At 51.6% G+C, this 13,443-nt stretch overlaps 1 protein-coding gene across 1 annotated transcript in view; it reads right to left on the bottom strand.

Moving 5' to 3' along the window:
- Positions 1–10,893, bottom strand: part of TSPEAR (thrombospondin type laminin G domain and EAR repeats) — an 86,064-nt gene extending 75,171 nt beyond the window's left edge. Inside the window, exon 1 of the mRNA XM_073358810.1 lies at positions 10,664–10,893. Coding sequence (XP_073214911.1) covers positions 10,664–10,757 — 94 coding nt within the window. The 5' untranslated portion in view covers positions 10,758–10,893. The remainder of the gene's footprint in view (positions 1–10,663) is intronic.
- Positions 10,894–13,443: the final 2,550 nt, after the last annotated feature.

The raw sequence follows: 13,443 nt of genomic DNA, 5'->3' as shown, positions 1-13,443 counted from the left end.
CCCGCCCCAAAGAGCTTCGGGAACTCCCAGAATTCAATGAGAGATTCTGCAGGTGTCTGTAGCCAGTGAATATTTTCTACCCGCAATGGGCCAGATTCTGATCCCCTTACTCCTGGGAAGTAGCACCTTGGTCAGAAAGCAGGCTCACTGAACACAACAGAGTATGACGCTACTCCGTGTGAGTAAGGGGATCAGAATTTGGCCCACAGTTTGTATGAGACAAACGACATCCCCTCAGAGGACAGAGGAAATGAAACCCGGCCTGTCGTGTCCCAGAAGCTATGGCAGGGCATTGGGTTTCACCCAGACGATCCCATTGTCCATTTCTGCATCTCCAAGCATTTCCAATGGGCCAGCACCATGGGATCAGAGTGAAATAAAACTCACCAGGCACTCAGAAAACCTAAACCTCATCTGTGGAGCAGCTGGACTGGCTGGCTGGCAGCACTCTGTGGCACCAAGGAGATGACCTTGGTTACCATTCCAGATTCAATTTCTCATCATTCTGGACGCAGCCATTCTTGTTGCTTTGGGGTTTGTTGGCTCCGTGCTATAACCTCTCTTTGAATTGGTTACATTTTAGGGAATGAAATTAACACATTTTTCATACAAATTTGTCCTGGTTTCCATCATTCGGTTAAACAGAGAAATTCCCAGGTCCCTAGTGGAGCACTCAATATTTAGTTGGGTTATGAGTGAACACACTATTTGTTGAATTTCACCTCTTCTTCTGCTTGTAAAAGGTTAGCAAACAAATCACAAAATTTTTGACTGCGTGCATTACACCAAACTCCTTGCTCATTTCTTCCTTGCTGTTTTCCTTATATGAAGAGCTTGTGAACACTCGGTTGGAAATGATCCACATTTGAACTTGGAAAATGGCTGCACGATGGTTAATAACACAAGTCACAGGCTATTATTTCTGCCTCCTAATTTATGTAACGAACCACCAAATGTACAATTCAAACAAATTATAATTCAAAATTTCCTTTTAGCCAAATGGATGCTTTCAAGCTTAGCATTTGCTTTTAGCCGCTATTTATGCTAAGCCTTGACTGCTTAGATGTTCATGGCAAGCCAGCTGCAAAGGGTCATGAACAAGGCTGAAACTGAATTTGTGTTTGAATTCAAATCAATGATCGTGGGAAAGTCCTCCCCCCAATTTACTCAGCTCTACCTTGCTACCATCAAATTCCAGCCCTCCCCCACAGCCTCTGGTCTGAGGGGGTCACCAGTTAGGAAGACCACCTGGTACACTTTTCTTCCAGAGAACAATGGCTGTCTCTCTACAGGTAGGCCTGTGTTGCAGTCACATGGTATGATGCAGCTGGAGTAGACCTACCTGAGCGAGCTCACATCTGGCTAGCAGCGCTGTGAGCTAGCCCCAGGTGGTTAGCCTGCACTGAAGCCCAGAGCTAGCTAGCTGTTTATGCCGGCTGCAGTCACACCTCTGGCAGCAGGGCAGGTACACCCTCAGAAATACATTCCAGCTCAACCAACATTGTGGGCTCCATGCAATAATCACTGGGTGACACTCTGTGGCCTGTGTTACACAGGCAGCCAGACTACATGAGCAGATGGTCCCTTCTGACCTTAACGTCTGTGTAACTATGAATCGGTGCTAAGGGCTGGATCCTCCACTGCCTTGCAGCTTGTTTAGTCATTGAGACTCGGACAAGTAAAACACTGTCCGATCAGAATTTTCTACCACCCTGGAGGTAGCATTTTGTGACCCATGCACTGACGATGGGTAGCTTACATCACTACTGAACATGACCCAGAGACTTCAGCGGGACCTGTAGCCTCTTACAACAGATCTGGATTTGCTCCGTTTCCTTGGGGAACCCATGTACCTTTGCAGAACAAGTAGGAAAGAGGCGCCATGTGAAATGACTCTGCAGTAGGGTTGCCAACTTTGCAATATTTAGAGACCGTAACACTCCAGCAGGAGTGCCGGAACCTCCCCCACCTGCCTCTTCCCCGCAAGGCCCTGCCCCACCTCTTCCCGAGGCCCCGCTTCTGCCTCCAAGGCCCCACCCCCATTCACTTCTCTTTCCCATCACTCACTGCTCTTGCCCCACTTCCCCCCCCCCACCTACACAGGTTGGGAGGGACTTGCCTGTGGACAGGGCCATCCCTAGCTATTCTGGAGCCCTACGCAGCCCCTCCTCGGTGGGTGGGTGGGGAATGGGACAGGCCTTCGCAGGGGGTTAGCGGGGCTGGGCCCTGCAATGACCTAACTCAGGGGTTCTCAAACTTCATTGCACCACAACCCCCTTCTGACAACAAAAATTACTGCATGACCCCAGGACGGGGGACAGAGACTTGAGCCCACCCGATTCCTGGCATCCCGGGGGGAGGCGCGGGGGGATGTCAAAGCCCAGGGGTTTCAGCACCAGCCAGGGGGCCTGTAGTTTCACCAGACAGTGGGGCTCGGGCTAAGTCAGCCCTGGCAACCCCATTAAAATGGGGTCAGGACCCACTTTGGGGTCCTGACCCACAGTTTGAGAACCGCTGACCTAACTTAACTCCTGTTGAAGTCAATAGTAAGACGCCTACTGACTTCAATAGGAGCAGAGCTAGGCCAATACTGAAGATCCCAGCCGAATGCATGCACCAACTCTGTACACGTATCTGAGGTATGACAGGCCTGCCGACCGGGGGGGAGGGGAGGAGCAGGGGCAATTGCCCAGGGGCCCATGTGATTTAAAAGGGCCTGGGGGCCCCCGGCCACCACCAGCAGCGTAGCTGGGTGAAGGCAGGCTTCCTGCCAGCCCTCGCTCGGCGCCACTTCCGGAAGTGGCCAGCACGTCCCTGAAGCCCCTGGGGAGGGGGTCTCCGTGCACTGCCCCCACCCTGAGTGCCAACTCCGTAGCTCCTGTTGGCCGGGAACTGCAGCCAATGGGAGCTGTGGGGGTGGTGCCTGTGGGCAGCGGCGCGCAGAGAGTCCCTGGGCCCCCCACCTGGGAGCCACTGCCAGAGGGATGTGCGAGTTGCTTTCGGGAGCCACCCAAGGTAAGCGCTGACCCCCTGCCCCTCTCCTGCACCCCAACCCTCTGCCCCATCCCAGAGCCTGCACCCCGCACCCAAACTCCCTCCCAGAGCCAGACCCCTCACCCCCTCCCACACCCAAATTCCCTCCTAGAGCCTGCACCCCACTCCCCAACCCCCTGCCCCAGCCCGGTGAAAGTGAGTGAGGGTGGGGGAGAGTGAGCAACAGAGGGAGGGGGGATGGAGTGAGCAGGGGGCGTGGTCTCAGGGAAGGGGTGGGACAAGGGTCTCCGGGTTTTTGCAATTAGACAGTTGGTAACCCTACCGGGCGGGCATGCAGAAACCCTGGCCGGGCCGGAAGAGCGCACCCGGCAGCTCGCTGGGCACCAGCCAGCACAGGCGCAGCACTGCCCAAATGTCAGGTGGACTGCGTCCACGCAGACGCAGCTTGTGCAGGTGTGGGGGCCCATTGACTATCCTGCCCTGGGGCCCGGACTTGCTGTTGGAGGCAGCCATGGGCTGTAATGTTCTCCTGTGGCTGGCAACTCTCAGCAGAGGTTGATCTTATTTGGCTCATGTGGGAGACATCTATACCTCTGAAACTGAAGAACTAGAGGCCTAGGACTGGGTTTTCAGCTCTGTATGGATTTACAGAGCCATTGGCTGTTAGCAGCCCATGGATTCTTTCCCTAATCACAGCTGTCTTGTGCAGATGAATCATCCAAAATTCATTTCCCACAGGGCTACGCATCTGGAATGAGGAGTTTCATAAGTTGTATTAATGGGAGCTGTTCTTGCACCCAAGCTCTCCATAGCTTGCAGTCAGATTTTAATACAATGGAGAGCCACCATCCCTCCAAGTTGATCTTCAGTTAAAACCAAAGACAAGGATTTGTGTTTTGGTTCAGCTCCCACATTACAGGCACTGTTAATGATTAAAACACAGCTGGTGATTACACACAACCTCATTAATGATTAGAGCAGCAGCTGGGGTGGTTAGAGCAGTTTGGCCAGCTTATAGATCTTGAAATCTGGCTGCTTTCATGTCTTGGAATCTGGTGAGCTACCTCTTACCTTTGGCAAAAAGGAACGCTATTCTTGGGTGGAAGCACTGCACAGACAAGAAAAAAAAGTCTGAATGCTCTTACAAGAAAATAGGTGCATTTCAATGCGTAAGAGATTGGCTGAATGTGTTATTGCATTTAGAGCCAGGCTTGCCAGTGCAGACAGCAAATATTGCCTGCACTCAAACCAGTCTGGTCATTTTTGTGAGACAAGGTGGGTGAACTAATGTCTTTTACTGGACATTTTTGTCTTTCTCACCAGCAGAAGTTTGGTCCAATAAAAGATATGACCTCACCCACCTTGTCTCTCTACGATGTCTGACACAGCTACCCCTACACTGCATACAGCCATGGTCATTTCTGTGACTAGAACAGAACTACAAGTCACTGAAAGAGGCTGCCTTATTTGTATTACAGTGACCCCTCGTTGCCTCAGTCCTGGCTCAGGGCCCCATTGTGCTAGGCACTGCACAAAACACCTAACAGCGAGATTGTCCCTACCCTAAAGAGCTGACAATCGAAGTACCAATTTATTTGAGCATAAGTTTTCGTGATGAAGTGAGCTGTAGCTCACGAAAGCTTATGCTCAAATAAATTGGTTAGTCTCTAAGGTGCCACAAGTACTCCTTTTCTTTTTGCGAATACAGACTAACACGGCTGTTACTCTGAAACCTGACAATCGAAGTGTTAGAGTTGCCCAGAAAACAGAATTTCTGTCCCAGGGGAAATTCAGAAATTCCCAAAATGGTTTTTGGTCCAAATCAGGAAGAAAAGTTGAAATTTAGAAATTTTCCCGAATGGAAATCCCAAAACATGTTTATCTGGAAAAATTAAAATGACCTTATTGAAAGGTTTCATTTTTATAATATTAAATATTTTACACACAAAATAATTGCATGAAAAGAATATTTGTAAGGTTGCAAAGTCAAGTACTCAACAGTTAGGAAATGCCAGAATTAATGTTGTCTGTGCAACCTAAATGTACCTCCCTTGTGTGTGTGCGCATTATGATATGGTCTTTAATGACATGATCACATAGTATTTTTTTCCACAGGACACCTGCCTCATTCAGTGCACGGGATGGATGGTGCTCACTTAATGAGCAGCCCTGGAATATTTTGTATTCTCCTCATTCAGGGTGTGACCCCAGAATTTATTTATTGCGAACTATTCAAACCGTTCTCTAAAGGCAGAATTATTAATCTCCCCCGGTCTTTTCCATGGCCCTCATCACTATAGTATCCAAGTGCTTCATAGCTTATTATAACAACAGCCCTGTGAAATGATGGGTGTGGTATTATCCCCAGTTTACAGCTGAGAAACTGAGGCACAGAGTGCTGAAAGTCAAGAGTTTCCACTAATTTTGGGGGCTCAATTTGAGACACCTAGGATATCTGTGGCAGAGGCCGGGATAGAATCCAGTTCTCCAGGGCAGCATTCAACTGCCTGAACCATGAGACCCTCCTTTCTCTACCTGCAAACCCCTCCTCGTTCTTTAATCACCTTTCAACCTCTGCAACAAATGAGACAGGGCCTACAGACAAAAGCCTCATTCACTACACAGGTTTCAGAGTAGCAGCTGTGTTAGTCTGTATCCGCAAAAAGAACAGGAGTACTTGTGGCACCTTAGAGACTAACAAATGTATTCATCTCCAGAGCAACTTCGTCCTGTGCCCTGAATGAGGTAGGGGTCCTGTGGGAAAAATAGAAGGTGATCATGTATTTAAAAACTGTCTCATAATGCATACACCAAATTCCATCTTGTGGCATTGTATTGACACCCACATGATTAATCAGCAGGGTTGGAACTGTTAGATCCACTGCACAGAGCTCTGCCGCTCAAGCTAACAGAGTACCTGAGAGATGTAGTAGGTTGTTATCCTCTGTGTGGACCAGCACTAAAGGGGAACAAAACATGCACTTTGCCATCTGGATGCCAGTAGGTTTCATAGCCAGTCTGAGTTCATAGGCATCTGAGGTTCCATTTCATGCTCTAGAGGGGAGTGTGCTCTAGTAGTCACAGACTCTTCTGCCCATTTTCCCCTTCTGCCCTGGCCCAATCCAGCTCTTCCCCACCACTGGCTCCTTCTTTCAGTCCCATTCTCCTTGCTTACCCAGGACCAGTCCCCACTCTCAGGCTTCACATCCCAATCCCATTCCCCTTGCCCTGCCAATCCCAGTTCCCTGCTCACAACTTTTGGCCTGATCAGTCTTTCCCCTCCCCCACCACTGGCTCCCAGTCCCAGACTCCCTCCTTGGGCTCCTCATCCAATCTCAGCCTCCCGACACCATCCCTTCCCTGGCTTTTGGCCCAGCCAGTCCCATTCCTCTCCCGCCCCCACCCCCACCTCCTTTGTCAAATGCCAATTTGCCAGAACAATCTTTTGGCAGGAATGCACCAGTCTCAGTCTGGACTAAATTTGCGTCAGGTCCAGGGAGGAATGTATGGCCAGAGAAAGCCAGTCACTGTCCCTAGACCAGCCAGCATCCAGGGGACTAGGTCGGGCACCTGGGATATGAAGGAGCAAGGTTCAAGGGCCTGGTCGGAATCAGGCAGCGCTGGCTCTTGTACCTGGGTCCCGCACAGCCTGAATCACAGGAAGCTCTGCTCGCACGTCCATCCTGACAAAGAACAAGGCAAGACCCGAAACCGCAGGAACGTTCACGGGCCAGGAAGCCCAGTTCCCAGCCTGCCTTGAGCACCCCAGAGCTGCCTCAAACCACCATGAGACAGACCAAGAGGAGAGCCGGCTACGCGTTTCTGATGGTATATCTAGGAAACCCCATTTCCTTTGCGCACCAATTCACCCTTTATGCTCTGTCCCTTCTCTCCCTTCCCCCAGTCGGGGCATTTCAGACCAAAAACACAACACAAGCTGGGTGCAGAACCGGCCTCCCAGAAGGGCACCACCAGCACCAAGCCCAGCCCTTGGGGTGCCAGCTCCCAGCCCTGCTCCTGCCTCTGCAAGCAGTGTCCCGTGCCTCCCACAGGCATCATTCCAGCTCACTGCTCTGAGCGCCACCCCACAGTGCTCCCATGCCCTTCCCTTGGCCTGGGCACTGGCCCCAGCTGCAGGGCAGGTCCTGCAGGCAGGGGTACCACCCTGTGCTGGGGTTCTCCGCTCACTGGTCACAGCGCTAAGGTGTGTGGGCATGGCTAGACCTCCTCCCCTGGTTGAGATGCACATCTGCCTCCATGGGCCATCAAACCCCCTGAGAGCCGAGTGACGTAACATTGGCCTAAAAATGGTCTCCTCCCAGCCTCCTCCCCATCTCTGCCCCTCCCGCCCATCAGGGTCTCCTCCCCATATGCAGAAGTAGAGCTGTGGAGAAGGTTCTGTGAATGGGATCCCCCAGCAGCTCTCCCCGCATCCTAGGGGCAGCACTAGAATGGCACCCAGCGCACAGCAAGCTCACAAGATGGCGCTCCAAATCGCAGCTGTGCCAGCCTGCCCCAGCACCGCAACCTCTTCAGCTGGAAACATCCACCCTGCAATTTTGCAATACAAATTAGGTCGTGTTACCCATTCCCTGCAAGGACGCTGGTGCTGTCTGGGCAAGGCCTGGGTATTGAGGGCTGCTTTCCTTACCCTTCCATTCTTAGTGTTTTCATTTAGGCCTTGTGTTAAGCATGTCATGAATCCGCTCAGATAGTGCACTGTGAATGCAGCCGCCACTCCTTGCTTTAGCTGCCGGAGCAGCAGGGACAGAACTGACTCCAATTCCAAGATGATCATGAAGCGAGAGCATGCGCCCAGCCCTGAGCAGCAGGAATGGAGCCTAACCCTGGCTCTGACACTGATTTCTCTGTGACCTTGGGCAAAACACGTAATCTCTGCCTCAATATCCCCAGCTGTGAAGTGAGGATAATAGCACCTACTTAGGAACCTCCCGGAGCTGTTGGAAGGGGTGTTCGGTGCCTGCAAAGCACTTAAAGATAATAAACGCTCTGCACTGTTATTACACACAGCAGGCTCAGACTTGTGGGCTCACCATGAGCCCTGACTCTCCCCTGGCAGAGATGACTAACTCCAGCAGTGCCACAGCAAAGGATTCCAGGGACAGCCTGTCCAGAAAGGGATTCAAACCTCTTCCCGGTGTGTGGACCTGAACCAGCGCATATGGGCTCAATGGCATGGACCTGCCATGGGCACACAGCCCAGGCCCTGCTTCATACAGGACCTATACAATGCACGGCAGATCAGGATCTACTCTGGCATTTACAAGGGGTGTTGCCACTAAACCTTTGGGCTCAGCAGTGTCTTGCAGGTCTGTACACAGTCTGAAGAGTGAGCGCTATCTGCCAGGGCTACTCTCACCTAACGTAACCGCAAGACACAATCTGGTGCTGCCCCTCCCTCCAGACCCCCAGCACCCCAATGTCAGTCTTGCTGCACCCGACACTGTAAACACAGCACGCACGTGAAGCAAGGAGGCAATGGGGTTTCGGGCTGAGGAGCTGGCAGACCCCGGCTGTGGGACAGGGACAGGCAGACATCATCACCTGCACCTGCCCTGCTGCCCTACACCCAGCTTGGGGGCACTGCTGGGGCCTGGCTGGATGGGGACACATCACTAAGCGGCCCCACTAGTTAATCAGCTGTGGCTGCCGTGCAGCAGAAATGCTCAGCCTTCCCTTTCCCACTGGCTCCCCATGGCAGGTCTCCTGCCAGAGGGGCTAGGGACCACCCTGAGCACACAGCACTGTCAGTCCTGCTCCCACCCCACTTCCATCCTCCATCATCATGGCCAATCCCCATCACCCACTGGCCTCCTTGTGCCCCCGTTCCACTCAGCAATCTTCCCTTTCCCCAGCTCCCAGCCATAGGCCCCGTCTCTGCTCCATCACCGTGCTGGTTCAGATCCCACTCCCCACACTCCATCCCTCTGCCCCCCAGCAGCATCCAGCCAGAGTCCCCATCCCACCCTGCACCCCCCTCCACACACTCCTCACAACCTGCCCGAGTCCTGATTCCCCCCGAGCTGTATTTCCCTGCAGCTCTCCTCCCACACATGGGCAGCCCCTTGCCCCTTGTCCCTGCCACACTGTATTCACGGGTTTCTGCAAGCAGAGGATACCACTGGAAGCAGGAGAACAACGTGGCAGCCCCATAAGGGCCACTCCTCCTCCTCCTCTAACATGTGCTATATATTGCCCACTCTTCCCCCCTTCCATGCCCCCATCCAGCCTGCCCACTCCCAGCTGCCACAGCCCTACCAGGAACTCCATCTTTGTCAGCTATCACCTTGCAGCACGGGACTCCGGAGTCCCTGGGGAGATTTGCTGATGGGAGGAACTGGAACTAGCCCCTACTGGAAAGATGGGCAAAGGGCTAGAGCCTAGGGAGACCCAGCTTTCATTCTCGCCTCAGCCACGGACTTCCCGGGTGACCTTGCCAAGTGATATCATCCGCCCTGTGTTGTGGTTCCCTGCCTACTAAATGAGGACCAAACACCCCACACACATACCCTCCCAGGAGGCAGGGTCTGCAAGGATCAAGTCCCATTAATGATGGCGATGCTCAGAGGCCAGATGAGCACCCAGGTCAGTTGCTATGATGACAGTTCAGGATGGAGGACATTTGGGCTGGGTTCTGAAATGGCTCTAGCTGGCCCAAACAAAGCCCTAGTCACCATCAATAGCCCTACTCTCCTTTTACACCAGCAAATCCAGGAGGCTGGCAGTTGCCTCAGTCCTTTGCTTACAACCCTCACACACTCTCCTACAGCAATATAGGCCATGGCGATAACAGCCTATCCTGGCAGATTAAATCCGTGTAATTATTGGCCACATCTTCTGCAGCCCCCAGCCAACGGCAGCTGTAATACTCCAGGCCTGGATTGCCTGATTTCCTCCCTTATTTTTAGCTGAGGTCATTGGATGAATGGCAGGGCACATGCTATTCATCACAATACTTGGTATGGTGCCAAAGCCAGCTCGTTAGCAGATAAATCAGGTCATCTTTAATAAATTGCAGAGCCAAAAGCCCACAAGCAGACCCAGCAGTTCACTTAGCTCTGGCTCAGTCAGATGCCCCACCAGCTTTTACAAATTTCCACCCACAGGTTACAGCATGGGGATTTGTTTCTGCAAAAACTGCAAGAGCCATTGACTTGAGGTTCCGATCGTTGTGACTGGAAGCCAAACTAAAGCAGAGCAAACCGTCCAGAGAAGGCAGCACAAGATCCTCGAGGGAGAAGGAAACAAACACAGCTGTGCTTCTGAGCGCGGATTAGGACACTTCGCTGGATCAAGTTTCCGGGCAAACAGGACTCATGGCAGACCCAAAATATCCGGCATGTCCACCAGCTTCATTCGGCCCTAAGTCAGAGTCAGCACTGAAGGGTGAGCGCCGGAGGATATTGTCAATGGCAGAGCCATGCTGGGTGTAGTTCCACATCAGGGTCCCTGGACTGCAGCTGTGGCTCTTCCAGAGGAGGGATGTTTGACACGTTTGTGATGATCTCCCAGATTTGGAAGGGCAGCGTTGAGCGCAGAGGTTGGATTGCAAGCTCCTCCACACCCAGCTCCCCACCCCCACCAGCAAGATGGCCAATGATTGCTTATCAAACAACTTGTACTAACTCCCAAGACAAGCTGCTCCTACCTGTGCAATGTCGCCATGACGTCCCTCCGCTGGCCAGGTAGCTGGTGAACCCCGAGTGCAGGAGCACAGCCCAGACCACCAGCAAAGCAGACATCAGGGGGCCTTCTTCACTGGCTCCATGCACAAGAACACTCCTGCCCTCCTGTCTTCAGACCCCGGGCAGGTGGTACTCTGCTCAGGAATCCACTCGGATTTCTCATAGCCAGCTCACATGACAACCACTTCTGGAGACCTCCTCATCCTGGATGTAATCACCCTCCCTCCTTTCCCCCACCCCCGTCCCCCTGAGCACTTCCAGGAGCAGGACTCTGCCAAGGCTTTCACTGTAGGAGCCTCACAGCTTCAACTGCTTCTCTGAGAGCTGGCCACGCAGCCTGCCCTTCCGCTTTGCTTCTCCTCCCGGCCACACGTGCCGGCTGATCCCTGTCTCCGCCTGGCCTCTTAGCTGGCATTAGGTAGAGGAAAGGTTTCCAGAAGGAAGCACAAAAATCAGCACAGAGGTGGGAGGCTCAGAAAAGAGGAAGCGTAGGAACTGCCTGTGTCAGCTGGCACATGTGGCCGGTGAGCCTCGGAGAGGCCAGTGCCCTAGCCCGAAGGAGACTTTCCCCCAGCAGCCACAAAAGCAACTCTAGCTGGAGCCTGCCTTTGCAGACATTTAAAGGAGAAGTCAGTTGTCAAGAGGAGGAGTCCCACCGCCTTGGAGAGCTTTGTATCTTTTGCCCAGCCCTCTTGAGATTGTTTCTTTTTGTTTGTTTTCAGCTGGGGGTGGTAGGAATCTTCGGTAGAGGAATTTCCCTCTCCAGAGGGATCAGAGAGGGAATCAAATGGGAACAAGGCAAAGACACGGCTTTGTGCACCTGAGTGCTTTAGTGTCTATGCTGCCGCTAGCTTGCAGTTAGCACACAAGGGGGTGGGTGGGGTGGGTGTGAGCCCATCTATTTAATTACACCCCTCTTTTGTGCAGAAAGGTTTTGTTTTAATGATTCCTGGCAAGGCGGTGCTGCACAGCTGCTGCTGGGATCCCCTTTGAATATTATTATGGCTCAAGGAAATAACTGCCTGCCTAAATGCCAGACAGCAAAACCTGATCTGCTAGAAGGGAAGCACTTGAAGAAAGAACTGCTCAAGAGTGTCGCTTTAGAAACCCTGGAGGTAAAAATATTCAAACAGACTGAGCAATGGAAAATCTCCCCCAATGCAGCAAGCTTCATTTGGTGTCTATAGCCACACAAAAAAAGAAAAAGAAAAAGAAAAAAGGGACTCCTATTCTTAGGACAATGCAATTAGCATCCTCCCAGTTCCCCTACAAGACAAGTTACAAAATGGAAAACTGCTGTCCAGGAAGAACTGCCAAGAAGTTTCAGTTAAAACTTGGGTTTGATTTGTTTTTTAAAGAACTCAAGATGACAACTTAACGATGGGCTTCTTTGTGGGGCCTAATCTGGCCAAGCGCTGTGCGTGAGGGGACAGACCCCCCAATGGGGCACTCAGGCAGAGTCGGGCCCACAGAGGGACTTAATGCTGATTTTAATGCAACTCAGCTGACACTTCCTCCTTTTTCTTTGTTCTTGCCATTTAAAGTTCTTTGTATCATTCAACTCGCATTTGTCTTTTTAATTACATGAACATAAAAGATTAAATATAGACCCTGGCATAGTGCTTGGCAGCAGGAAATCTCAAAGTGCTTTACAAAGGAGGTCAGCAGTGTTAGCTACATTTTACAGGTGGGGAAACTGAGGCACATAAGGGGAAGTGACTTGCCCAAGGTCACCCAGCAGGCCAGTGGCAGAGCCAGATCTAAAACCCAAGTCTCCTGAGTCCCCATTAAGCGTTCTGTCCACTAGACCATACTGCCGCAAGCCAATAGCATCAAAGACAGGTACCTAAAGTTAGGTGTCACAAACACACACAGGCACTCTCATTCGGCCTTATTCCTATTTACACTAAGGCTGCTCACTGAGTGTAAGTGTAATTTACTCATTTTAAGGCCCTTTCCTACTGCCAGCAAGGGGCCTTAGTATAAATGAGAATCTGGCCAAGTGAGTTCAGTGGGGCTACTCATGTGTGTGAAGTTAAGCATGTATGTGTTTGTAGGATCAGGGCCTTAATCCTTCGGTAGCTCTTACATGGACTGATTTTCAGGCGTGTCAGCATGTAGTATCTTCCACTGAAGCCACAGGCTGGTTTAGGCTGTTGCTGATGATTTTCCATACAGACATAGATCAGCCAAATCTACATATTTGTCTACCTGAAGCCTGTGCCAGCCGCTTGGGTCACTTAACACCTGCATTCAAATACAATCAACGACAAATGAACAGTGACATTATCCTTGTTAGTCCGACAGTGAGATTGGAGGAAGCAAGTTCTCAGAGGCTGGATCAGAGCTGGGCTCCTGTCTCGGACTGTGATTAGCACTTCAGAGGAAGTGGCAAGAACCCCCACTGACCAATTATGGCGTGACCAGTCCTCCTTCCCCCCTTCTGCAGATCTTGGTGTATCCTGGCCTCATTTTTTTAAAACCCTGTCTAATGTAACTATAGACATCCCCTCATCCATATAAACGGATTATTCTTTTTCTTGAGTCCTGCTTAGCTCTTCAGATCTTGTGGCAATTAGTTCCCCAGGCTTCTTATGTGGGGAAAAGTATTTCCTTTTATCTACCATGCAGTTTGACCGAGCGTTTCTTTCTCCAGGCATCTCTGCAAAGGCCTGGAGAGATTGGGGGAGTTCGGCCACGTGTAATTGCCAGACTGACCCAATTTATACTAGCTGGATAAGAG

Source organism: Lepidochelys kempii, chromosome 9, assembly GCF_965140265.1.
Source record: "Lepidochelys kempii isolate rLepKem1 chromosome 9, rLepKem1.hap2, whole genome shotgun sequence".
Taxonomy (NCBI): Eukaryota; Metazoa; Chordata; order Testudines; family Cheloniidae; genus Lepidochelys; species Lepidochelys kempii.
This window is presented reverse-complemented; position numbering and strand designations above follow the sequence as displayed.